Raw genomic sequence first — 22940 nt, forward strand, 5'->3', positions numbered from 1 at the left:
GGACGGGGAGACAGAGCGCGGCCAGGACCTGCTCTTCCCCTGACCCCTGCACCACGCAGAGGCAGCTCTGAGGGGACAGGAAACCAACCCAACCTTGGGGTGGAGGTCTGCCCACCTATCACAGTCTGTCATTGCCACGGAGCCTGCGAAGTGGCACCCGGCAGAAGGCCCACTACTGCCCTGTTGGAAGTGCCTGCTAACTGGCCTCCCTGGCCCTCTAGGGCAGCATGGGTGTCCGCTGGTTAAGGGTGCTCAGAGGCTGTGGATGCCTCACGGTCTTCACCGGCACAAGGAGGCTGAGCCCTGAGCCTGCACCTCACCATGACTTGGCCTCAGCCCCCGTGTCCTGTTCTACCTAGGACATCGGGAAGAAAACAAACTCCCGGGGTGCTCTCCTAGGACCTGACAAAATGTCTCACACACACGGCCTTTTATCTATGCTCACTACGTGCAGCTCCCAGAACACCGCTGAGAGAGACCAGGCGGCTCGTCCCAGGAGCTGTAGTCAGCTGGGAAAAGGGTCGATCCCACGCCAAGGACGGAGGCTGGGGCTGGGGCTCAGTGTCAGAGCACTTACTTGCCTCGCACGTGTGAGGCACTGGGTTCAAAGTACCACATGAAAATAAATAAAATAGAGGTCTTCAAAACCAAAAACACCAAGAACGGGAGCTGGGAGCCACCAGACAAGGAAAGGACGGGGGTGGGCAGGAACGTCAGCGTGGGGAGGTGGCTGGGGCGTGCTTGCCAGCAGGTGTGGACGTGGCTTACCGTGCAGCAGCACCACGCGGTTCCAGGTGATGAGGTTGCTGTCCACATTCTTGTCTGAGAACAGCAAGGTCGTCGTCACGTAATCCAGGAGCTGGTATGAGAGGGTGCAGATGAGGCTCCCCAGCAACGGCTGGGACAGCAGCCACCTGGCTGGATAACACTCCCAACATGCAGCAGCCGTGTGGCTCTCCCGATAGGAGGCGCCACGAGGTAGGGTGGTCGTGGCTGTACATGCTACCGACAAATACCCACTGTCACTTAAAATGCCGCAGAAAACAAACTGTGCAGGGTCACCAGCCAACAGGCCTCCCTCCAGTGATGGGCAGGACCCACAGGCATGTGCAGGGTCAGGTGAGCCCTAACATGCCCCCTAGGAGACCACACGCGCCCTGGTCTGCGCCTGCCCCCCTCCAGCCACTTCCTTCCCCTCTCCTCCTCAGGGAGCTGTCTGGAGATCAGCTCTGTGCTTTTAGGGCAGTGCTGGAGCAAGGAGCCCCAGTGCCTCTCGAGCTGATGGCTCAGGGACTGCAGGTGGCAGCCGCGCCTCCTCCAAGGAGGCGACTTACGTGCGACTTGACCTCCACGTCGTACACCAGGCTGTCCCAGAGCCCATGGAACTCAGCTGTGAGACAGAAGCAAGCGGGAGTTAGGAAGACCACCCCGGCCTGTCGGGCTGGCCCAAGCCCGCAGCCCTCCAGACCTTCTCCCGGGGCAGGCCAGGGTGCCAGCAGGCCAGGGCAGCGTCCACACTTTCCTTCAAAGCCCAACCTTTCTTGGGTTAAAGATCCAAAGCCAGTGCCAGTCAGATGGCTTTTGCCAGGTGACTGGAAGGAGAAGAACGTGTCCCCCGTCTCTCTATCACCCCCTCTTCTTTAACGTGCTCTCTCCCCACAAACAGGGCGTCACACAACCCTGAGCTCCACTCTGGAGTCCACAGCAGAGCATGCAGAGGGCAGAAGGAGCTCTCGGGGGGACCAGCTGGGCAGGGAAGAGCAGGACAGGGCACCCTGAGGACAAGGCAGACACGTGGGCAGTGCCACTTCCTTGTGTGTAATTGCTGGAGCATGAACATGCTGCATCCCTCAAGGGCCACGCTGAAGGCTTGGTCCTCAGCTGGGTGCCACCAGGGGGTGGCGGGGCCTTTAAGACATGGGCCCAGGGGGAGGTGTGCTGGGGAAGGGGACTGTGGGCCCTGGGTCTCCTGCTGTCTCTTTAGCTAGCTGTGGAGCGAGTGACTGCTCTGCCACACGTTGCCAGCTGTGGCATGTTGCCGTACCCCAGCCCCCAGGTAAGGGGCCGACTGTCATGGCCTGAGCCCGAGACCTGAGCCCAACACACTCTGTCTCTTGCAAGTTCACTGTTTCAGGTATTAATTGCAGTAACAGGAAGCCAACACAGCGCCAAGCTCTGCACTTCAAAGGAGATGAGATTTCCTACAGTCCTACAAGACTGACGAACGGACCTCAGTGAACTGGCTCAGCGAGTCCCGCAGGCCACCCTGCAACCTGGCCCCTCAGCCCCAGCCCCCTGGCCTGTACCTGCAGGCAGCACCCAGTGGTTTGCTGCGATGATATTTTCTGTCTCCTCCTCCAGGTTCTCGCTGCTGGGGCCGTCTTCATTAAGCTGGAAGATGTGGAGCGTGACCACACAGGCACTCAAGTCAATGGGCTGTGGGGGGAGAGCCAGTCAGTCCCGAGGCCGGCCACACACAGGAAGGCCGAGGTCCTCGGTCAACAGCACAGTGCGATGAAAGCCCCTTCTCAGGGGGGTGGAGAGCTGTGGCCTTACTTCAGGTCTAGGATAAATGCATTCCTCCCCTTTGGGCTGGGTCATGTCTCGACTTTAGGAGGAACTTTACTGTTCTTTGTTTTTAATCACTGCCAAGTCACACAAGCTCCTTGAGGAAAGCGCTTGAGTCTCAACCCAGCGAAGCTGCACTCTCGGACACGCCGGGCCAGGCTCAGCCCTCGCACGTGGGGTTTGCGGTTCTCTTGCCAGCAGGTTTCCTCTTGACTATCCTCCAGCTTGGAAAGGTCGAATGATTTCTCGCAGGATTGGATGAGGATGCTGAGCCACTAACACCAGTCTAGCAGCCGAGCGCGGAGGCCGTGTCATGCGCACAGTTCTAGTGCCAAGCCCTCTTCAAAGGCAAGAGTTGCACAGTGCCGAGCAGGGCTGTCTCCTTAGGGATGCGTTTCTGGTTCTACTGATAACAGGACTGCCCAGTTTGCACCGCGCCCACAAAAAGCTTACACATGTGAGAGCACATGACCTTGGTAAGATGCTGGGTATGGCAGCTGTTGAGCAGGATGTCAGGAAGAGCTGCCATAGGCAGGCCCACCCGCACCGCCCCCCCCAGCCTACAGCCTCTACACCTCCTGGGGTCCTGACGCCTTCACCCAGCACCTAAACCCAAGGCTCGCCAGGACAGCCCACTAGCCTGCAGTACAGCATCCCAGTGCTTCCATTCCCATCTGGGACCCACTGCACCCACAGCCTCCTGACACCAGGCCATGTCCTGCCCCAGCACCCGGTTCCAGGAGAGACAGTCAGAACCAACAGATAAGCAAGTGAAACGCTATCAACAGCAACAAAGATTCATGACACCCATCCTGTGTCTGGCTGAGGGTTAACTGCTCCTGACACTGTGGACCAGTAAGTTACCTGGGGGTCTTTAGCCTTCAGCTCTGTGTCAACTATGGACACAGACTGCACATTTCTGGTCAGAAAAGGTTCATCAAACTCGGTCCACGTGTAGTCTCCAAACACAATATTGTGCCTGTTGAGCAGCTTCCGGACGCTCAGCTTAATGTCTTCTTTCTTTGCAGTGCTGGGAAAACACACAGCACACAACAGATCTGAGCCACAAGGGCATTCTTAAAATTTCAAAAACAGACTGCTCAGAAAAAAGCCATTAGTCAAGAACTGGCTGGGGGTGGCCTGCCTAGGGATCAACTCCAGGGCCACCCCCAGCCTGCAGCTCCACTGCAGCTATGTGACCTCATGAAGCCACCCTCAGTTTCCCATTGGACAAAGGGGGTGATATCAGGAGGCCTTGCCATGCAGTTACCTTGAAGATTAGCAGTGCCAGAGGAAGGCCAGAATGGGTGAGCACTTACACAGGGTGGCCATTGCTTGTTCTGGCACAGCAAGAGCCCAACACCTGTGGCTGAGGTGCTCAGCCAGCTCCGGGCTCCCCTCAGCCCACCATGCCACCATCCACGTCCTCCCAAGGCTCCCCCTCTCCTGCAGCCTGGCCTCTGCACCTGCTGGGCACTGCCCCAGCACACTGGGGAACCTGCTGGAGGTAGTGGGGTGCAGGTACTGGGGGTCCTGGTACCTGGCCCGCTGGAGTCCTGTGCAGGTAGGATTTCGGCCCCTGTCCCTGGAGTCCCCCACCCCTGGAGTCCAATGCAGGTACTCTGGGTCTCGGTATCCCGCCCCAGGGTCACCCTGCAGGTACCGGGGGTCCCGGCCCCCGCCCGGGGGCGCCCTGCAGGTACTAGAGGACCCCGGCTCCCATTCCCCGAGGTCCCCTGTCCCTGGATCCCGTGCAGGTACTCGGGGTCCCGGCCCCCGCCCTGGCCGCACACCTGCCGCCGCGCTGCAGCACCTCCACGTGCACGGCGGGCGCCTCGGCCACGCAGGGCAGCGCCTGCTTCAGGTCGCCCACCGCCTCGTCCATTCCCCGCGCCGCTTCGAATCTGCCGCGCGCGGAGCGCCGCTCCCTGACCCGGAAGCGCTCGGCGGCTGCGGAACCACTTCCGGAGCCACTTCCGGCGGGCGCGGGCCGGGCCTCGGGCGGCCGCGCTCCCGCGGGTCCGCCGCCGCCGCTGTCATGGGCAAGAAGCACAAGAAGCACAAGGCTGAATGGCGCTCGTCCTACGAGGGTGCGCGGCGGGGGTGCCGGGGGCCTGGGCGGGGAGGGTGGGGCTCTGGGGGCCTGGACGGCGAGGGGCTGGGGTCCTGGGCAGAGAGGGGCCTGGGGCCTTGCGGGGGAGGGGCCTGGGTAGGGAGGGTGCCGGGGCTCTGGGGGCCTGGACGGGGAGATGCTGGGGTCCGGGGTGGGGAGGGGCCTGAGGTCCTGGGTCGGGAGGGTGCTGGGCTCTGGGGGCCTGGACGGCGGGGGTGCTGGGGTCCTGGGCAGAGAGGGGCCTGGGTAGGGAGGGTGCCGGGGCTCTGGGGGCCTGGACGGGGAGATGCTGGGGTCCGGGGTGGGGAGGGTGCTGGGCTCTGGGGGCCTGGGCAGGGAGGGTTCGGGGTCTTGTGCTGGGAGGGTGTAATAGGGACCTGGGCAGAGGTCGCAGGATTGGGCAGGGCAGGTGGGGTGGGGGTTCAGGAGTGGGTGGAGAAGGGTCCTAAGGTCCTGGGCTAGGTGGCAGGCTTGGGCAGAGAGGCCTAAGTGGGTTCTCAGGCTCTGGGGAGAGGGCATGGGAGAAGAACCTAGGCTAAGGATGGGGGATCCAGGTTGGTGTCCCCTGAAATTGGCTGGTCCCGGGTCACCTGCCCTCGAGCACCCTTGCTGCCTTGCCTGGGGATCTCTTCTCCTGCCCTTTCCCTACCTGCCTTCCCCTCCCTCTGCCAGCAGCAGCTCCTCTGACTGGTGAGGGTGTGACCTACAGCTGCAGCAAGGGGAGGGGCTGCTGGTAAGGGAACCTGGCCTTGTTCCTTCCCTGCATGGTAATGGGCTTCCAGTGGAGGGAGGAGCACTGCCAAGCTGCCTTTGCTCAGGGTTCTGGCAGCTCCTGGGCCTTACCCTGGGGCCACCGACCTCTGGGGCTGTGGGTTCTGCACGTGCTGAGCACTCAGCGGCCCTGGCCTGTGTGCAGATTATGCAGATGCTCCACTGGAGAAGCCTCTGAAGCTGGTGCTCAAGGTGGGCGGGAGCGAGGTGACCGAGCTCTCGGGCTCAGGCCATGACTCTAGCTACTACGAGGACCGGTCAGACCATGAGCGGGAGAGACACAGAGAGAAGAAGAAGAAAAAGAAGAAGAAGTCAGAGAAGGAGAAGCATCCAGATGACGAGGAGAGGAGAAAGCGGAAGGTGGGGTCATGGCTGGGACTGCTGCAGGAGCTGCAGACCACAGGCCAGTGGCTTGCTGTGGGCACCTGGGGCTGGTCCTTGGCTGCCCTGTAGCAGGGTCTCGGGAGGGGTGTCCCCTGGACTGAGGCAGAGGCATGCGTCTCCTGCTTAGGCGGGGCGAGACGCAGTGCAGCTGTCACTCTGCCTGCCTCACAGGAGGAGAAGAAGCGGAAGAGGGAGAAGGAGCACTGTGACACAGAGGGAGAGGCAGATGACTTCGACCCTGGAAAGAAGGTGGAGGTGGAGCCACCCCCAGATCGGCCGGTGCGAGCTTGCCGGACACAGCCAGGCAAGACACGGGTGGCTCTTGTTCAGGGAGCCTCTTGGGAGAGGCTGGTACTCTCCTGGGCCCATGCCAGCGTGCTCTGGACCTGGGGTTCCCACCCTCATCCAGATCAGTTTGGCCACTTACTGCTTGTGACCTTTAAAAACCCTTTAACCCACAAGCTAAGCATGATTTATTCACTTTTAAACACTCACGAAAAGAAAAAGGCAGGTGCCTCAGAGACCTGAGGTGTGTGACCTCACTACTAGACTGTTGTATCTGGCCTTCACAGAAATATCTGGCCAATTTTGAGTCTAAAAGTTTGCTTTTATCTGCCTTGTTGCTCCTCATGGAGCAGTGTCAGGTGAGTGATCCCCAAGTTGATCTCACTCTAGACATGGGCAGTTCAGTGGAAGTGGGTGGTCCCCTGGGAGAAAGTACCTAGGTGGGTCTGGACTCCTTTCAGATGGCTGCAACCGAAGTGAAGGAGGCTGGGGTGGTCTTCAGTTAGCTCCTGCCCTGGGCTGTGTGCCAGGGCTGGTGTCTGGCTGGAGTTCCCAGCTCATGGTCTTTCCTTTGGACCTGCATCCCCAGATGTCCTGCAGAAGTTGGCATCCTGTGCTTCCCAGACAGCTGGGAAACTGAGGCAGCTGGGTGGGACATTAGGGACAGGACAAGGAGACTACTGCTGGGTTTTTCAGACCATTAGGAGCCATGTGGTATGGCTGCCCAGAGGCCAATTCTGCAGAGCTTGTGACTCACCTGTGCGGCTGTCTCTCGGGGATCTTTTTCCTTGGCCTCCTCCAGTTTGTGGGGACTGTAGGCAGTGGGCATGAAGCAGCAGTCAGGCTTCACAGTTTGCTGAACATTGTGGCCTGAGAGATGTCACTGCCTGTTGGAGGGCCTGCAGCCAGCACAGCCCTAGGGTGCTGCCAGGGTTAGTGATGGGTGCTATGTGGTGCACCCTGCTCGCTCACGAGCATCACAGCCAGAGCCGTAGGTACCGCTGTTGTCCTCAGGAGAACTTTGTATGGCATGTCCAGGCCCATGCTTCCGGCCCTTGCCCAGGATGCGCCAGGCCCAGTTGAGTCTGAGCTGGGAACAGCCTAAGTGGCAGGTCTGCTGCTGAGGTGGGGTCTGAGACGGGTGTTGTGGGCACCCCTTCCACCCGCGGAGTCTGAGTTGTCTGTGTGCACATTCTGGCTTGGACTTGAAGTGCTGGGAGGTGAGGCCAGCCTCACGTGGCTTGGACTTGAAGTCTGGTAGGTGAGGGGCCAGCCTCACGTGGCTTGGACTTGAAGTGCTGGGAGGTGAGGCCCAGCCTCACGTGGCTTGAGCTTGAAGTCTGGGAGGTGAGGGGCCAGCCTCACGTGGCTTGGACTTGAAGTGCTGGGAGGTGAGGCCCAGCCTCACGTGGCTTGGACTTGAAGTCTGGGAGGTGAGGGGCCAGCCTCACGTGGCTTGGACTTGAAGTGCTGGGAGATGAGGGCCCAGCCTCACGTGGCTTGGACTTGAAGTGCTGGGAGGTGACGCCCAGCCTCACGTGGCTTGGACTTGAAGTGCTGGGAGGTGAGGCCCAGCCTCACGTGGCTTGGACTTGAAGTGCTGGGAGGTGAGGCCCAGCCTCACGTGGCTTGGACTTGAAGTGCTGGGAGATAAGGGCCCAGCCTCACGTGGCTTGGACTTGAAGTGCTGGGAGATGAGGGCCCAGCCTCACGTGGCTTGGACTTGAAGTGCTGGGAGATGAGGGCCCAGCCTCATGTGGCTTGGACTTGAAGTGCTGGGAGATGAGGGCCCAGCCTCACGTGGCTTGGACTTGAAGTGCTGGGAGGTGAGGCCAGCCTCACGTGGCTTGGACTTGAAGTGCTGGGAGATGAGAGGCCAGCCTCACGTGGCTTGGACTTGAAGTGCTGGGAGATGAGGGCCCGGCCTCACGTGGCTTGGACTTGAAGTGCTGGGAGATGAGGGCCCGGCCTCACGTGGCTTGGACTTGAAGTGCTGGGAGATGAGGGCCCGGCCTCACGTGGCTTGGACTTGAAGTGCTGGGAGATGAGGGCCCGGCCTCACGTGGCTTGGACTTGAAGTGCTGGGAGATGAGGGCCAGGCCTCACGTGGCTTGGACTTGAAGTGCTGGGAGATGAGGGCCCGGCCTCACGTGGCTTGGACTTGAAGTGCTGGGAGATGAGAGGCCCGGCCTCACGTGGCTTGGACTTGAAGTGCTGGAGGTGAGGGGCCCGGCCTCACGTGGCTTGGACTTGAAGTGCTGGGAGATGAGGGCCAGCCTCACGTGGCTTGGACTTGAAGTGCTGGGAGATGAGGGTCAGCCTCACGTGGCTTGGACTTGAAGTGCTGGGAGATGAGGGCCAGCCTCACGTGGCTTGACTCTGCTTTCTTTCTGATGGGCAGCGGAGACCGAGAGCACGCCCATCCAGCAGCTCCTGGAGCACTTCCTCCGCCAGCTGCAGAGGTGAGCTCTGTCTTCCGTCCACAGCGTCCCCTGCCCTGTCGGGTGCCTTCCCAAGGGGCTCACAGTCCAGCCAGGGTGGGAAGATCTGCGAGATGAGGGCAGGGCTGGGGCCAGAGGGCAGCCTGGAGGTGGCTGGGGCTGGGGCCAGAGGCACGGCTGGTGCTGGCCGCCTGGAGGTGGGAACGAGGCAGGAGTGTGTCCTGCTCCAGAGGCTGTCACAGCCTGAAGGCGCAGGATGGGCTCTACCTTTGGGAAGCAAAGTTCAACCTGGTCAGTTGTAAGTTTTCTGATCGCGAGGATCTTTGTGTGGCTTAGAAATCTAGGTTTAAAGTTTGTCCTCTTTAAAGGCGTCTTTGCTTTCAGAAAAGACCCTCATGGGTTTTTTGCTTTTCCTGTCACGGATGCAATCGCTCCTGGATATTCGATGATAATAAAACACCCAATGGACTTCGGCACGATGAAGGACAAGATCGTGGCCAACGAGTACAAGTCGGTCACAGAATTCAAGGTAAGTCCGTGCTTTCTGGCACACCTCGTAGCTCCGTGAATGTCTGGCACACCTCTCGCTTACCTTGACTCAGCGTAGCTGGGCGTGTCCGTGGGCAGGGTCCTGGGGGTCCACAGACAGCAGGAAGGAAGTAGGTTGGCTGTGGGCCTTCCCTGCATTGGGTCAGAGGCTGAGCTGTGTGCTGTGGGCGGCCGGAGACCTTAGGTCATCGCGCTGGTCACACAGGGCTTGTGCCACAGGTATGAGGAGTGTGTCTGGGTGGCTTGGCTCACAGTGGGCATTGGGAGCAGCATGGTCTCCTTGATTCCAGTTTTGCCCTGTGAGTTTGGTTTCATTCTTTTGGGAATGCTTATTTCTCCTGGACGCTCTGCTCTTGGCTCCTGGTGAGTTTGAACTTGCCCCTGGCGCAGCAGGAGGAACATAGTCCATACTGGCTCCGGGCTGCATCTGGGGTAGCTCTGGACAGCTGCAGAGTGGGCTGGCTTGGCGCTCACCACAGCAGTGCAGGAAAGGTGGTTGGAGGCGCTTCCTGGGAGAGACCAGCGAGGCCAGGGCCAGGCGTGAAGCACTGCCCTCCCCAGGTCCTCACCAGGTCCTCCCCAGGTCCCAGCTTGGGATCTGCGAGTTGCTGGCTGAGGGCAGGGGGCAGCACCCCACCAGGCGTCCTCCAGAGCTGTTGGCCTGGAGGTGTGTTGGCTGCACTACCTCACTTCCTGGGGACACTGGCAGAGCGCTGGTGGGAGACCCAGGCTCTGTCAAGGACACAGGTGGAGTGCTGCCAGCTAGTGGACGGCTCCAGTGCCCCTCACTGTGGGAGGCAGGTGCCCAGGGATCTGTGGTGACAGGCATGCCAGCATCTCTGGGTGAGAGCTGCTCAGCGAGGCTCTCCTCACCTGGGGGACATCTTCCTAATAGTTTTAGAAAACTTGTAGATGGCATTCCAAGTTCCCTGCTTGGAGAGACCTTGGAGGCAGAGGAATCATGGTGCCGCTGTCACCTTGTCCCTTAGTTCTACCCAAAAGAACTTAACATTGCTGCCAAATCCTGTCTTGGTCCATATCCCTGCTGGAGAGAGGTGGGCTGGAGGGGGAAGCAGGGGACCTGCCTGTGTCCCTCTCAGACACGCGTGTTGTGCCCAGGGAGGTCAGAGACAGTGGCCCGTGTCCCTCACAAACACGCCAGGGAGTCAGAAACAGTGCCCGCTTTTCACGGGGAATCTTCAACAAACACAGACCCATGAAAAACTGTGCATGGCTCTGAGTTCTTGAAAATTGCCGTTCAGATCACAGGGTGGAGAGGACTAGACCCCACTCGTCCCCAGCCCTTCCTGGGCTCCTGTTCACGTGGCACCTCCAGCCTGAGGAGCCCTCTGACCTGCTGCTCTCTCCAGGCAGACTTTAAGCTGATGTGTGACAACGCGATGACCTATAACCGGCCTGACACCGTGTACTACAAGTTGGCCAAGAAGATCCTCCATGCCGGCTTTAAGATGATGAGCAAAGTAAGGGGCCTCCGACGGCGGCCCGAGGGCCAGACCACACTGTGGCTTCCGTGTGACAGAAGCACGGCGAGTGACACCCATTCATCCGCCTCGCCCGCCGCCCTGCCTGGCGGCCTCTGCTGGGCTCCCTCTCCTGCGCAGAGTAGCTGTGAGGGCTGGGGGTGGAGGTCCTGCGCTGGGCCGACTGCAGTGCTGCCGTGGGTGTGCCTGGCAGGGCACTGTCCCCTGCCCGTGGGGCCTGCTTGTTGGCTCTGGTTGTTCCCCCATGGGCTCTGGGCTGCATCCCTTGGTGCTGAGCCCGTGCCCACTGCACTGCTGTGCTGGGAGCTGGCTGTGGGCCAGGTGAGGCGGTGGTCACCATCCCATCCCATCGTCATGGCCCTGTGGCTGTGAGGGAGAGGTAAAGTCCGCTGCTCTGTCCTTTCTGATTCTAGGAGCGGCTGTTAGCTTTGAAGCGCAGCATGTCGTTTATGCAGGACATGGATTTCTCTCAGCAGGCAGCTCTCTTGGGCAGTGAGGACGCGGCCGTTGAGGAGCCCGTTCCTGAGGCTGTGCCTGTACAAGTAGAAACTGCCAAGAAGTCCAAAAAGCCGAGTAGAGAAGCCATCAGGTGAGGCTCCGGGGCGGGCCCCAGAGAGGAGAGACTGCAGGTGGCCAGGTGGAGACTGGCAGGAGCTTCTGCAAGGAGGCAGCTGCTCAAAGCCTGCGGGTCCTGCCAGGCATCGGGCGGACTCAGCGCGGCCTTCCCTGCTGGCCTGCAGCGTGAGGAGGATGCGGGCTCCTGCATGGGTGGCCCTGGCCACGTCTCAGAGCAGCCTGTGGACCAGGGTCCTCGGGTCATTTCCTAGTGTGCTGTGGTTGCCTAGCACGCGCTGTTATTCACCGTCCTGCTCTCACAGCAATGCCCGCCTCTGGTGGACACGGGAGGCAGGAGGCCATGTTGAGGCTGGTGCCTTGTGCTGGCCCAGGCGTGGCATGGGGCCCTCTGGCCAGGTCTGCAACACATGCACCAACTGGTTATTGAAGTGCCTTCCATTCTGTTGGGGTGATATTTCTTGGCCACTCCTGGGGCAGCCCCTGGACAAGCACCTGCTGATGGCCTCTGCTGTGCCTGTCCCTGCGTACGGGAGGTTCGGTGGCCCGCTCTGGGTAGCCAGCACTCATGGAGAGTTTTGTCTTGCCACAAGACAAGCTCTCTGTGCTGCCTCTGTGACTGCGTAGATGCTGGACTGGAGGGAAGGGCAGCCTGGTGGTCAGGAAGCAGGTGGGCACTGCAGGCTGCAGCTGACTAGAGGTCCTCCAGGGGGCCCTCCTCTTTGTGCCCAGGCCTGGAGTTTCACAGTGCAATTGGTCTTAGGAGGCTGAGCATGGAGGCTGGTGCGGTGCAGTCTCCTGCGGCAGCACCTGCTGAGGCCTCGCGGGAACCCTTGTGAGCTGTTTTCTCACCAGCACATCTGGCCCGTGACCTCGTGGCTCTGCTTTGAGCCACAGATGCAGAACACACCCAAGTTGCACGGAGTGGGGACACCCAGCTGGCCAGGGCTGCGTGTCTGTGCTGCGTACCTCCTCTAGTGGCCCGAGTCACAAGGTTGAGAGGACGGAGGGCGCGGTTCCCAATGCAGACCGGTGTGCTCCAGTGCCTTCTGTCGTCTCCCTGCAGGACACCAGCTGCCTTGTGGGTGCCTGGCCTTCTGCTCAGGGCTCAGACCTGCAGAAAGTCTCCGAGCATCCAGACCTCAGGCGGGGCCTCGCGCTGGTGCTGGCTTGTCACCTCAGGCGGGGCCTTGTCAGGTTGTGTCTTAGGCCGTGCCTGAGTGTCAGCCTAGTGCTGTGGAGCCCTGCACTGTGGCTCTCGATGACATCTTTCCCATGATGGGTTTCCAGGGTGCTGTTGTGGCAGTGACTGAGAGGGACACCCTCACATAGGACCTGCCCCTGCTGCAAGCAGCTCTGCGCCATTCAGACCCCTGCCCTCCACAGGGGGAGGCCCTGCATCTGCTTCAACTTCTGCAGGAGGCAGGCCTCTCAGCCACTCGGCCAGATGTCCTCTGCCCCGGGACCCTGGCCACGCTGCTCTGGGCGCAGACCTGCTGACAGCCACACCTAGCTCTGCCCATGCGTGGTGCTCAGCACCTGGTCTGTGGCTCCCGTGGTGCCTTGGGTGAGAGTGCTGTCCCTCTCTCCTGTGCTTTAGGGGAGTGCTCCTTTAGCTGGACTGGGAGCAGGTGTTCTGCACACGACACCCCCCCAATTCCCACAGGAGCCTTGTCTTTGGGTAGAAGCGTGAGAGGTGCCTGGGGCTTAAAGGGGCCCAGGCCACAAGCTGCCAGCCTGTGCGTGGGGCATGCTGGGCGGAGAGTCTGACGCCTGGTGTCCCTGCCCTGCAGCTGCATGTTCGAGCCTGAGGGGAATGCCTGCAGCCTGACGGACAGCACGGCCGAGGAGCATGTGCTGGCCCTGGTGGAGCATGCGGCCGATGAAGCCCGGGACAGGATCAGCCGGTTCCTCCCGGGTGGCAAGGTAGTGCCCCGGCCCCTGGCCCAGGCATTCGTGTGTGTCACCAGCACGGCCCTCAGAGTCAGGAGGACACCACCACAGCCCTACAGTGCCTTGCGAGGGGACCGCTCAGGCCGCAGCACTGCCCTTTGTCTTGGGAGAGTCCAGGTCAGGGGGCACACCAGCTCTTTGGTCCTCCTGGCCTTATTTCCTCAGAAAGGCCCCAGTGTGGCCCGTCGGCAGGGCCACCAGTAGCCATGACGCACCCCTCACCACGTGGTGCCCGGCCCGTCTTCTCATCGCTTGGTGTGGGCCTACCCACTAGCCTCCCCGCCGGCCTGGCCTCTTTGCAGGGAGTGTTCGAATGTCCCCGACAGGGTGCTCCTCACTTGCCCTGGTCTGCCTGTGCAGTGGCAGTAGCTCCGGCCCTGTTTGCTCCACTGCCCCTGCCCCTGTTCTGCCTGTGTGTGGCCCAGTGTGTCCGCATGGCGAGCATGTGCTGCCCAGCTCCCGAGCCCTGCGCCCCTGGCTCCCAGTCTTGCCATCGCCTGGTCTGGGAGGACTCTCGAGAGTGCACGCTGATGGCACGCGAGGAAGCTTAAACACACCGGGTTTAAACACGCCTGGGACCCCAGTGACAGAGAAGCTGAGGCAGGAGGATGGCAAGTTCAAGGCCAGCTGGGCAACTTGGAGAAACCCCAGCCACTTGGCAAGACCCTGTCTCAAACAAAAAACAGAAGGGCTGGGGTGTAGCTCACATAGATGCCCCGGGGTTCAGTCCCAGTACCAAACAGACAGAAGTAGGAAGCTAAGTGATAGTGTTGGGTGGTGGTCCAGGGACCTCAGGCTGCTCCATCCGAGCCAGGATTGCTGTGTGGCCAGGCTCAGTTCTGCTGGGCAGGCGGGTCTGCACGCAGGTTGGGCACCAGGTGCTGGGCGAGGCCTCTGGCAGAGCTGGAAACACGTGGGCACAGGGCTCCTGATGGATCTGCATGGACCTGGGTTGGCCTCAACTTGGACATGCTCTCCACCAAAAGCTCTGCGTCCGCCCCACACCAGAGGCCGCTTCACTCTCTAACCACGTGGCAAAGCCTGGCTCCTGCTGCCCTCCATTGTGGAGTGCTGTCCCAGGGCATGCTCAGGTGCTGCTTCCTTGCAGATGGGCTACCTGAAGAAGCTTGGAGACGGAAGCCTGCTTTACAGCGTGGTGAACGCAGCCGAGCCAGATGCCGATGGTGGGTGTCCCACCCAGGGTCTGATTTTCAATTGCCTGACCTTTGCCCTTTGACCCCTGTGCAGGCTCAGTGATGCAAAGCCCATGTCACTGGGCCATATGTCCATGCTGCTGGTGAAGGGTCAGCATCACAGCTGCCTGGCTTCCTACTCTGCACGCACCTAGGTGCCGCATGTGTACAGGGAGGCCAGTCAGCCTCATGGTGGGGACTTGGGAGGCACCGGCCTGCTGAGCTCCAACAGAGTAGCAGGGACGGTCACAGCAGGTGAGAGGGCTGGGCCCCCGCCTGGTGGGTGCTCTGGCCCCAGGAAGCATCCCCAGGCAGGAGGGGAGACTGCCCCACGCCTGGTTCACTGGGATCCGGACGCACCTGCAGCACGTGGGGAGGGTGGTATGTGGCCACGCTGGCTTGGCTTCCCCACAGCCTGCCCAGGTGCCCACACACCTGTGGCACTGCCTCGCCCAGCCATGTTAGCAGGTTGACTGGTGTTCTCCAATGTGTATAGGACGTCACTCCAACCTCTAATGCTTAGCTGGGGTGACCGCAGTGTTCTCTAAGAGAACAGGTGAGGACGTTGGTACCTAGGTCAGACAGTGCCGGGATAGGTGGTTGTCGGGAGTGCAGGGATCTGCTCCGAGTCCGGCGTGGCGGGAGTGAGGTGGCTAGCAGACGTGCAGCTGGCCGCAAGCTGTGGCGGCTGCTGCTGCTTGGCTGTGGGCAGGGTGGGCGAGGCTTCCTCTGGGCTCTGGCCCTGTGTGAGCGCTGTGGGGAGCCTGGGTGGCCAGGCCAAGACGGGCCTCTTGATGCTGTTGCCCTGGGGGTAGTGAGAAACGGAGCGGAGAAGCAGCCGCGAGAGCCTAGGTCAGCCCGCAAGCCCTCCTGCCTGGGCCTGCCGGCTGCCGGTTGCCTGCCCACACCTCCCGTCTTCCTGCAGAAGAGGAGACGCACCCTGTGGACCTGAGCTCGCTCTCCAGCAAGCTGCTCCCAGGCTTCACAACACTGGGCTTCAAAGACGAGAGAAGAAGCAAAGGTGTGCCGGCTGGCCACGGCCCCACCACGCCCCGTCCTCCCTGCCACACTTCGGCCTCTCCTTACGGGCTTGAGGTGCAGCCCTGTTTCAGAGCGTGCATTGAGCACTGATCTGCACCCCCTGGTTGTAGGGTTTCTTCTGTTTTTGTCCGTTTGGGGGTCAGGATGCGTCCCTGTCCTCCTTCCCTTCCTGTGGTCAGTGTGCTATCTGCAGGGCCCATGGGCTCAACTCCAGTCTGCCCTGGGGAGAACTCTCCATTCCCATCTCGGCCCCACCTCAGCCTCACGCGTGTCCCTCTGCTGATGGCACAGCCTGGGCTGGAGTGCATCGCCTTCTGGAGCGCCTTCTCAGCCCCAGTGTCCCTGTCCTCCCTGTGCTCCGGGCATACACCATGCCGAGCAGCACCTCCCTCCCCGCACTCCTGCCCTTCACGCCTGTGTTGGGGACACTGCTGCGCCTGCCTCCAGTACGGTTGTCAGTTGCAGGGACTTTAGTGTCCAGAGGCGTTCTCTTGGCCACATGGCAGGAGGGCACTGGTGTCTGTGGGTGACGTCCTTGTGGCGTTGAGCTGGCCCAGCAGGGACGGCTACCACCAGGAACAGAGGTGCCTGCGGCTTGACTCTGATGTTCCATTGTCCCCTTTCTAGTCACGTTCCTGTCCAGTGCCAGCACTGCGTTGTCCATGCAGAACAACTCTGTGTTTGGTGACTTAAAGTCAGATGAGGCAGAGCTGCTGTACTCGGCCTACGGAGACGAGACGGGCGTGCAGTGCGCGCTGAGGTAGGCGTGGCCTGCCCAGGCTGGCCCTTGGAGTGGCCACGGGAGCGGGGCAGCAGTCTCCTCTGGCTCTCAGCAGTGCCCCAGCCTGCTGCAGGTCATCACCAGAGAGGACCTGTCACAACCGTGTGCAGGTGACCTGGGCGGCTACTGAGGAGCTGTGTGCTCAGGGCCTTGCTTCACTGCTGTATGGGAAGCCTCTCCAGGGCGGCCAGTCTGCTGGGGCACTGCCACATGCTTCACCACCTCCCCTGTGGCCATTTGGCTTGCTGTGCTTTCCGCCCCACCCTGCAGGCACGGCCTCCTCCAGGCTGGTGGAGGTGGCCAGTCTGTGGGACTGTCCTGTGTTTACCACTCCCTGACTTGGTTTGCTCCTGGTGATCTTCACCCTCAAGGCCCCTTGGTTGATCTGGAGGACTGGTGGGCAGCAGTCCTTGAGGGTAGATAGGGCCTTTAGCACACTGTCTCACACGCTCCCCTTTAGCCTGCAGGAGTTTGTGAAGGACGCTGGGAGCTACAGCAAGAGAATGGTAGATGACCTCCTGGACCAGATCACGGGAGGAGACCACTCGAGGGTGCTCTTCCAGCTGAAGCAGGTGGGTTGTGCGAGTGGCATGGCCCAGGGAAGGAGCTCGTCCACCCTGCTGGGTCCTTGGGTGACAGTGTGCTCTGGACCAGGAGTTGTCTCCTGAGGACACTGGCCGCGCGGGCCCCCTTTTGGAGCTCCTGTCCTGCCCTGGACAGGGCCCTGAGCTCCTCTTGCAGCAGCCTGGGGTCTGGTGGTCCTCACCTGTCGAAGCGAGGCCCCTGGGTTGGCCTGGAGGACTTGCCTTTGCCTTGTCTTTGAACTGCTGTCCCTCCTGAGGGACGGGATCCCAGCTCTGGGGTCCGCTTTGTGTTTTGTTCCGATGTGTTTTCTTCAGGCCCTGGGTCTCAGGCTGCAGCCCCTGCAGCGTCCCCAGCTTCCTGCTGCCCCAGGCCAAGGGTGCACATGCCTTTTAAACAGGAGGCGGGGTGTGGCGGGCGGCTCCAGGACTGCTGCCCTCTGGCTGCAGGGCTACACCTGCGTCTGCCCACTGTGGGGCTCCTGCTGGGGTGTGCCACGCCTGGCCTGTGCCTCAGGTGACAGTCCCTGCCTGCTCTCTCACCTCCTGCTGGTGCCCCTTGCCTTTCCTGGGTCCTGGCAGGACTTGGATGCCCTGGTGTCAGCTCAGCTGCTGCTAGTGCTCCCCCCCACCCCACCCCGTGTTGTGGTCTTGTGTGAGTGTGTGGTTGGTTTGGCTCTGACTAGTTTCTGTTGCTATGGCTTCCAGTTGCCGTGGGCCTGGGTGTGAGGGCAGCAGCTGGGCAGCAGGGGGCTGGCGCAGACTCCCCAGGAGGCCCTTGCTGGGGGGAAGGGAGCTTCACCAAACTGCTCTTGGGCCTTGTGCAAACCCCTGGTTGCTGCAGGCCACGAGGCTTCCTGAGTTCGCGTGGTCTCGCGAATCCAGCTGTTCTCCTTCCCATCTGTCTCCTGCCGCACTGGTAATGCCCATCACACTGCCGTGGGGCTGCTCCTGGAAGAGGCCCATTGGCCACTGTGCAGGCCTATGGATCCAGCCGTGTTGGCTGGATGCAAGGTATCCACAGTCTGGGCGACCGTCTGCAGCCACATGTGGCTGCTGGAAGTTCCTCTGGCTAGTCGGGGTGTAGGTCGGCCTGGGTCAGCCGTACCCAGAACTCTGACAACAGATAGGGGCATAGAGGCCTTCCACTTATGAACCTTATCTCCTGAGGGCTGGGGATACCCAGGAACGGGTTAGGCAAGCACTTGACCACTAGCCACCTCAGTCCCTGGGGTCATTTTGTGTGGATCTCATGTTAGAAGTGGTTTTTTTTTTTGTTTGTTTTGTTTTTTTTGTTTTTTTTGTGGTACTGGGGATTGAACCCAGGGCCTTATGCATGCAAAGCAAGCACTGTACCAACTGAGCTACATATCCCCAGCCCCGATAAAAATGTCTCCAACACACGGAGAGTACCGTGGCTGCGAGAAGTCCTGCAGTGGATGGTGTGGCATCTGTGCCTGTCAGCCACAGTTGGTGCCTTCTGTCGCCTTCCTGGGGAGTGCTGGGGAGTGCTGGCTTTCATCTTGGCAGAAGGCCAGCGCTTGTGGCTGGCTGGGAGCTTAGTCTGGGTGTGGAGTGGCACTGCTGGTCTACTCTGGCGGCCTGGGTGACATTGGGATGCACCTGTGCCCTGGGCACGAGGGCATCTGGGTGCTGGAGCTTCACCTGCCATGCAGGTCCCTCGGACTCCACCAGCCCTGCGCCCTGCCCGGCCACAGTCCTCCAGCTGAGGGTCCCTCTGGCAGGAGGCCAGCCCCTCTGCAGGTGGTGCTGCTACAGGTGGGTGCCACAGCAGGAGGGATATGACTCCCGAGGCCTGGGGTGGCTCTGGACTGCAGAGCAGTGGCTCTTCTGGGTGATTGGTGTGAGAATGGAGTGATGGGATGCCTGGCAGGCACTGCAGGGCGTGGGGAAGGCCTGGGACGGTCGCTAGTGAGGGGCCGGTGGGAGGGACAGGGTCGGCTCGGCTCGGGGCCGGTGGGAGGGACAGGGTCAGCTCGATGAGGGGCTGGTGGGAGGGACAGGGTCGGCTCAGAGACGTCCTGGAAAGAGACGTGGGGACAAACTCTGAATGACTGTTTTGAGGAACGTGTGCAAAGCTAGGATGCTTTCAAGGGAACGCTCCTGTCAGAGCATAGGACTGCAGGTGGTGGGAGACGCGTGGCCCATGGCCCTGCCCGCCCTGTGCTGCTGCCCCTGCGTCCCCCACCTTTCAGGCAGCCCCACCTAGCACTGCTGCAGAGCTCAGCGGGCAGAGGCGAGTGGGCCTGTCGTGGCTGCCTTTGCTGCCAGCTGAGGAGCCCTGTGGGACCTGGCCTCCCCTGGGATGTCATCAGGTTGGCTGGGAGCTCCCAGGGCTGTGCAGCTCTTGCTTGTGGTGATGTAAAGAGGTTGCCCTGCATGAGAATGGCCTTGGAAGACCGTGTGTCCACCTGTGTTCCTTTGCAGAGAAGAAGCGCGCCCCCGAGGCCTGCAGATGAAGTAAAGGTGGGTTTCTCGAGTGCACACGGAGCTGGACGAGGTTTTGCATGGCAGCGCTGGGTCTGGCCCTGGGGCTGCAGGACAGCGCCTGCTGCGTCTCTGGGAACAGGTTCTTTCTGAGGGAGTGTGAGTTGTGGGGCTTCTCTCCTTCCCGGCCTGTGGTGCTGTCCTCAGGGTGGGCAGGGGCCATGGCACCTGAGTGGCCTGTCCTGTGGAATGGGGCCGTGGGCCCCTGCTGCAGAGCCTGCCACTGGCTGACAGGACAGCTCCTGTAGACTTGATCTCGGGCCATCTGCTGTGGGTTGGGCCTGGGGTCCCCTGGAGCTTGAAGAGGCCATAGGCCTGGGTGTGAGGGCAGCAGCTGGGCAGCAGGGGCTGACGGCACCCTGGGCTGGCGCAGACTCCCCAGGAGGCCCTTGCTGGGGGAGAAGGGAGCTTGGCTGTGGGATAGCCATGGGACCTTGGGTGTGGTCCCACGTCCCCAGCATGCCTGAGTCCTTGGAAGGTTTCAAGTCACTGGCTTTGAGTGACAGCAGGCACTGGGCAGTCTGAGAGTTTGTCCCCGGACATGGACTTGTGTGTCCACCTATGTGCTGCAGCTCAGTGTTGCCCGACGGCAGCTTCGAGACAAGGCTGTCCCTTGGTGCCCTGGGAAGGGTGTGACTGTGCTGGGGACCTCAGGCTGCTCCTCTCCACAGGCTGGGGACCCGTTGGGGGACGGCGGCTCTGTCCTGGACTTCATGTCGGTGAAGTCGTATTCCGAGGCTTCTCTGGACATGTCCATGCTCAGCTCTCTGGGTGAGTCATGCTGGGCACGTCCCTTTGGGCTCTTGCGTGCCTGCTCATGTGGCATGATGGGACACGGGTGCTTGGCCCCAAATTCTGGAGCCTCCCGAGGAGGGGGCCCAGCCAGCCAGCAGCACAGCCCAGGCTTACTGATGGGCCTGGGATGGGTCAGGGCAGAGAATGGCCCCCACCGTGGAGTCCAGTCAGCGGAGCGGAGCGGAGGACCCTGCTGGTGTCCCGGCAGCGCTGCTTGGCCGGAGCCCCAGCCCTGGTGCTAGTGCAGGTCACGTGGGGATGGAGGGAGATCGTCTGGCTCACAGGAGGGTGGCCTCCGTGTCGCTGGACCCAGTGGCTTGGCCTGGCCGGTGGCTGTTGAACGTGGGCTCTGCTGTCCTGGGCACCACTTCAGATGCCACCTCTCCCCCTGCAGCAGGAGCTGTGGATGCGCTGAGGCCATCCCTGCCTCTTGGGACACTGTCCCTTCCCTCTCTCCTGCTGGAGCGTCCTACTTTCCCTCAGAGTCCCCCGGGCACATGTGACAGGGTCTGGGTGTTTCTCGGGTGTCAGGGTTTACTCCACTGGGTGCCAGGGCACACAGCTCAGATGGGTGGCCTTTGTTCTGTGGCCATAGGTGGTTTGGAGGCCTTGGAGCCTTTCCAGGCATAGGGAGGCCCCAGCCTCGCTTGTGTAGGGCAGTGGAGGCCCCTGACAGGCCACATCCTTCCGAGGGTTTGACTGGCCCAGCCACGGGATGCAGGCCATCACGTGTGTGGGGTGCTGGTGTGCCCAGCGACGGGCCTGGGGACTTCACTGGCTGGGTGGTGCCTCTCCAGCCCCTGTGTGGCCGCTGGCTTTCTGTGGTTCATGTGGGAGCCCAACTGGGATGTCCTTGTTGTGGCCCAAGCTCTTCACAGGGTTTGAGCACCCAGTAGGCTGGCCAACTGGGCTTGGCCTGAGGGGTCCTGGAGCTTCTGTCCGTCCCCGTCCTGCAGCTAGGCGCCCTCCACTGTGAGCTCCCCAGCCCCCACAGCTGACCGGGCCCTCTCCTGTGGGCTGGCTGTGGGCCCAGCTGAGCCCGGGGCATGCCGCTCTCTCCCCCACAGGGAAGGTGAAGAAGGAGCTGGACCCCGATGATGGCCACTTGCACCTGGATGAGACCACGAAGCTGCTGCAGGACCTGCATGAGGCGCAGGCCGAGCGAGGGGGCTCCCGGCCGTCCTCCAACCTCAGCTCCCTGTCCAATGCCTCCGAGAGGGAGCCGCACCCCCCGGGTAGGTGGCCAGGCCACAGGCTGGGGCTCAGGCTGCCTCTGCCTCTGTGCCCAAGGGCCTCAGTGGGTGCAGCTGAGCGGGTGCCACAGTGCTATGGGGGGCCCTGGCTGTGCGCCCTAGTCCAGCTGTCCCTGCGGGTTCCTCTGCCGTCAGGCACTACACTTTTCTGGTGGACCCGGGGGGCATTTCTGCTGGGCAGAATGCAGCGCCATCTGGGTGGGGCACCCCTGCAGTGGCACGTGGGGTTGGCTCAGGCACATCCTGCTGTCCCTTCTGACTCACTCCTCCTGGGATGGGGGCAGAGCCCAGGCCCACCGTGCTGAGCCAGCGTCCCCCGTGGGCGGCCGCCCACCCAGCACCGCTCTCCTGGCTGCCAGGGAGTGCCAGGGCATTCTGGGAGCAGGATGCACGCCGGCTGGCCAGGGCCGTTGGAGAAAGTCCTCCTTGTGATCAGGCTGCGGCTGGGCTGCGCCCGGGAGCCAGTGGGCAGGGTGGGTTCCGTGTCATGTGGACACAGTGCTCCCTCACACTTGCAGGGAGCCCTTCTCACCTCAGCGTTGGGGAGCAGCCAGACGTGACCCACGACCCTTACGAGTTTCTGCAGTCCCCAGAGCCCACCGCGTCCGTGAAGAACTAGCTCTCGGTGGTCCCAGGCCCTTTTCTCCAGTTTTGCCTGTGTCTGTGGTTTCTGCCATGAGACAGAGACTTTGACCTTGTCCCCTTGGGTGCAGGCAGTGGCCTGGGGTGGGGATGCTCGTCTGGGCTGTCACGTCAGCGGCACAGAGGCCCAGCAGCACTGGCACAGCCCCGACTCCCGAGCGCCGCAGGAGCTGAGGTGTGGGGTAGAGCGCTGAGTTGAGGGGCCTGCCCCGCCGTGTGTCAGGTGCCAGTTTGTGCCCACCAAAGCCCATCCCCTGTGCCCCTGAGGGCTGCTCAGGGCTGGCTGGGCAAGGCAGCGGGACCTCCCTTGTGATCGCTGGACCTGAGCCTCGCAGCCCCTGGAAGAGAGCGAGCTGTCCTCTGGGCAGGAAGGTCAGCCAGGAGACGTCTGGAGTTGAGCTTCTGCTGAGCCTGCCGCGTCTGCAGAGTACTGTACACAGCCTAATAAAGGACTTTTGGGATGTGGGCGAGACGGGTTCTGCCCTGCTGGGCTGTGGGCGCTTCTGCTGGCCTGCCCCCTTGGGGACTTCCGTCGGCTCCAGGGACTGAGCACAGAAGACGCCAGGCCCTGGGGAGCAGGGCTACGGCTGGAGAGGCCTGTGGGCAGCACACACAGTTCAGAACATGCACGGCCCCACAGCCCCCTGAAAGCAGGGCCTGAGTGCCACGGGACTGAGGGTGGGAGGGGCCAGCATGTCCTCCCTGCGGGCAGACCCCGGCCCACAGCCACGCAGTGCAGCACAGCCTGCAGTCCTGGCCTCAGTAGTGCCACTTTCCCCCCAGGCTGTCCCTGTCCTGTGCCCCCAGCCCATCCCTGGGTTGGCATAGCTGCCACAGGAATCCTGGCAAAGGCAGGATGGCATCCACAGGCTCCTGGGAGTCCTGCTCGCTCCCCTCAGCCCTCGGGCCAGACCTTGTACTGTCCTGCAGTGTCCTGTGGTGTGTAGGATGTGACCTCATAGGGCGGGGTCCCTCCCTGGGCATCCCTGCTGTGCAGCCCTGAGTCC

At 61.8% G+C, this 22940-nt stretch overlaps 2 protein-coding genes across 6 annotated transcripts in view; one reads left to right on the forward strand and one right to left on the reverse strand.

Moving 5' to 3' along the window:
* The window catches only part of Trip13 (thyroid hormone receptor interactor 13), a 27298-nt gene extending 22801 nt beyond the window's left edge, over window positions 1–4497 (reverse strand). The window contains exons 1-5 of the mRNA XM_077109539.1: window positions 4362–4497; window positions 3433–3598; window positions 2307–2436; window positions 1335–1390; window positions 769–859 (exon numbers count right to left, since the gene is read on the reverse strand). Of these exons, the coding sequence (XP_076965654.1) occupies window positions 769–859; window positions 1335–1390; window positions 2307–2436; window positions 3433–3598; window positions 4362–4453 (535 nt within the window). The 5' untranslated portion in view covers window positions 4454–4497. The remainder of the gene's footprint in view (window positions 1–768; window positions 860–1334; window positions 1391–2306; window positions 2437–3432; window positions 3599–4361) is intronic.
* A 50-nt stretch (window positions 4498–4547) lies between these two features.
* Window positions 4548–22394, forward strand: Brd9 (bromodomain containing 9). 5 transcript variants are annotated; one of them, XM_077109500.1, is made up of 17 exons: window positions 4625–4658; window positions 5357–5414; window positions 5598–5812; window positions 6008–6140; window positions 8523–8583; window positions 8952–9091; window positions 10482–10592; window positions 11087–11202; window positions 12980–13112; window positions 14248–14323; window positions 15258–15353; window positions 16001–16133; window positions 16615–16726; window positions 19184–19222; window positions 19915–20014; window positions 21106–21273; window positions 21810–22394. In XM_077109500.1, exons 3-17 carry the CDS (start codon window positions 5685–5687, stop codon window positions 21908–21910), a joined length of 1647 nt encoding a protein of 548 aa, XP_076965615.1. In that variant the 5' UTR covers window positions 4625–4658; window positions 5357–5414; window positions 5598–5684; the 3' UTR covers window positions 21911–22394. The 5 variants fall into 5 exon arrangements, with proteins under 5 accessions (XP_076965611.1, XP_076965612.1, XP_076965613.1 ...); XM_077109496.1 differs by lacking the exon at window positions 5357–5414 and having other exon boundaries at window positions 4548–4658; window positions 8947–9091; window positions 11027–11202; XM_077109497.1 differs by lacking the exon at window positions 5357–5414 and having other exon boundaries at window positions 4548–4658; window positions 8947–9091.
* Window positions 22395–22940: the final 546 nt, after the last annotated feature.

The sequence above is a fragment of the Callospermophilus lateralis genome, chromosome 5 (assembly GCF_048772815.1).
Source record: "Callospermophilus lateralis isolate mCalLat2 chromosome 5, mCalLat2.hap1, whole genome shotgun sequence".
In the NCBI taxonomy this organism is placed as follows: Eukaryota; Metazoa; Chordata; class Mammalia; order Rodentia; family Sciuridae; genus Callospermophilus; species Callospermophilus lateralis.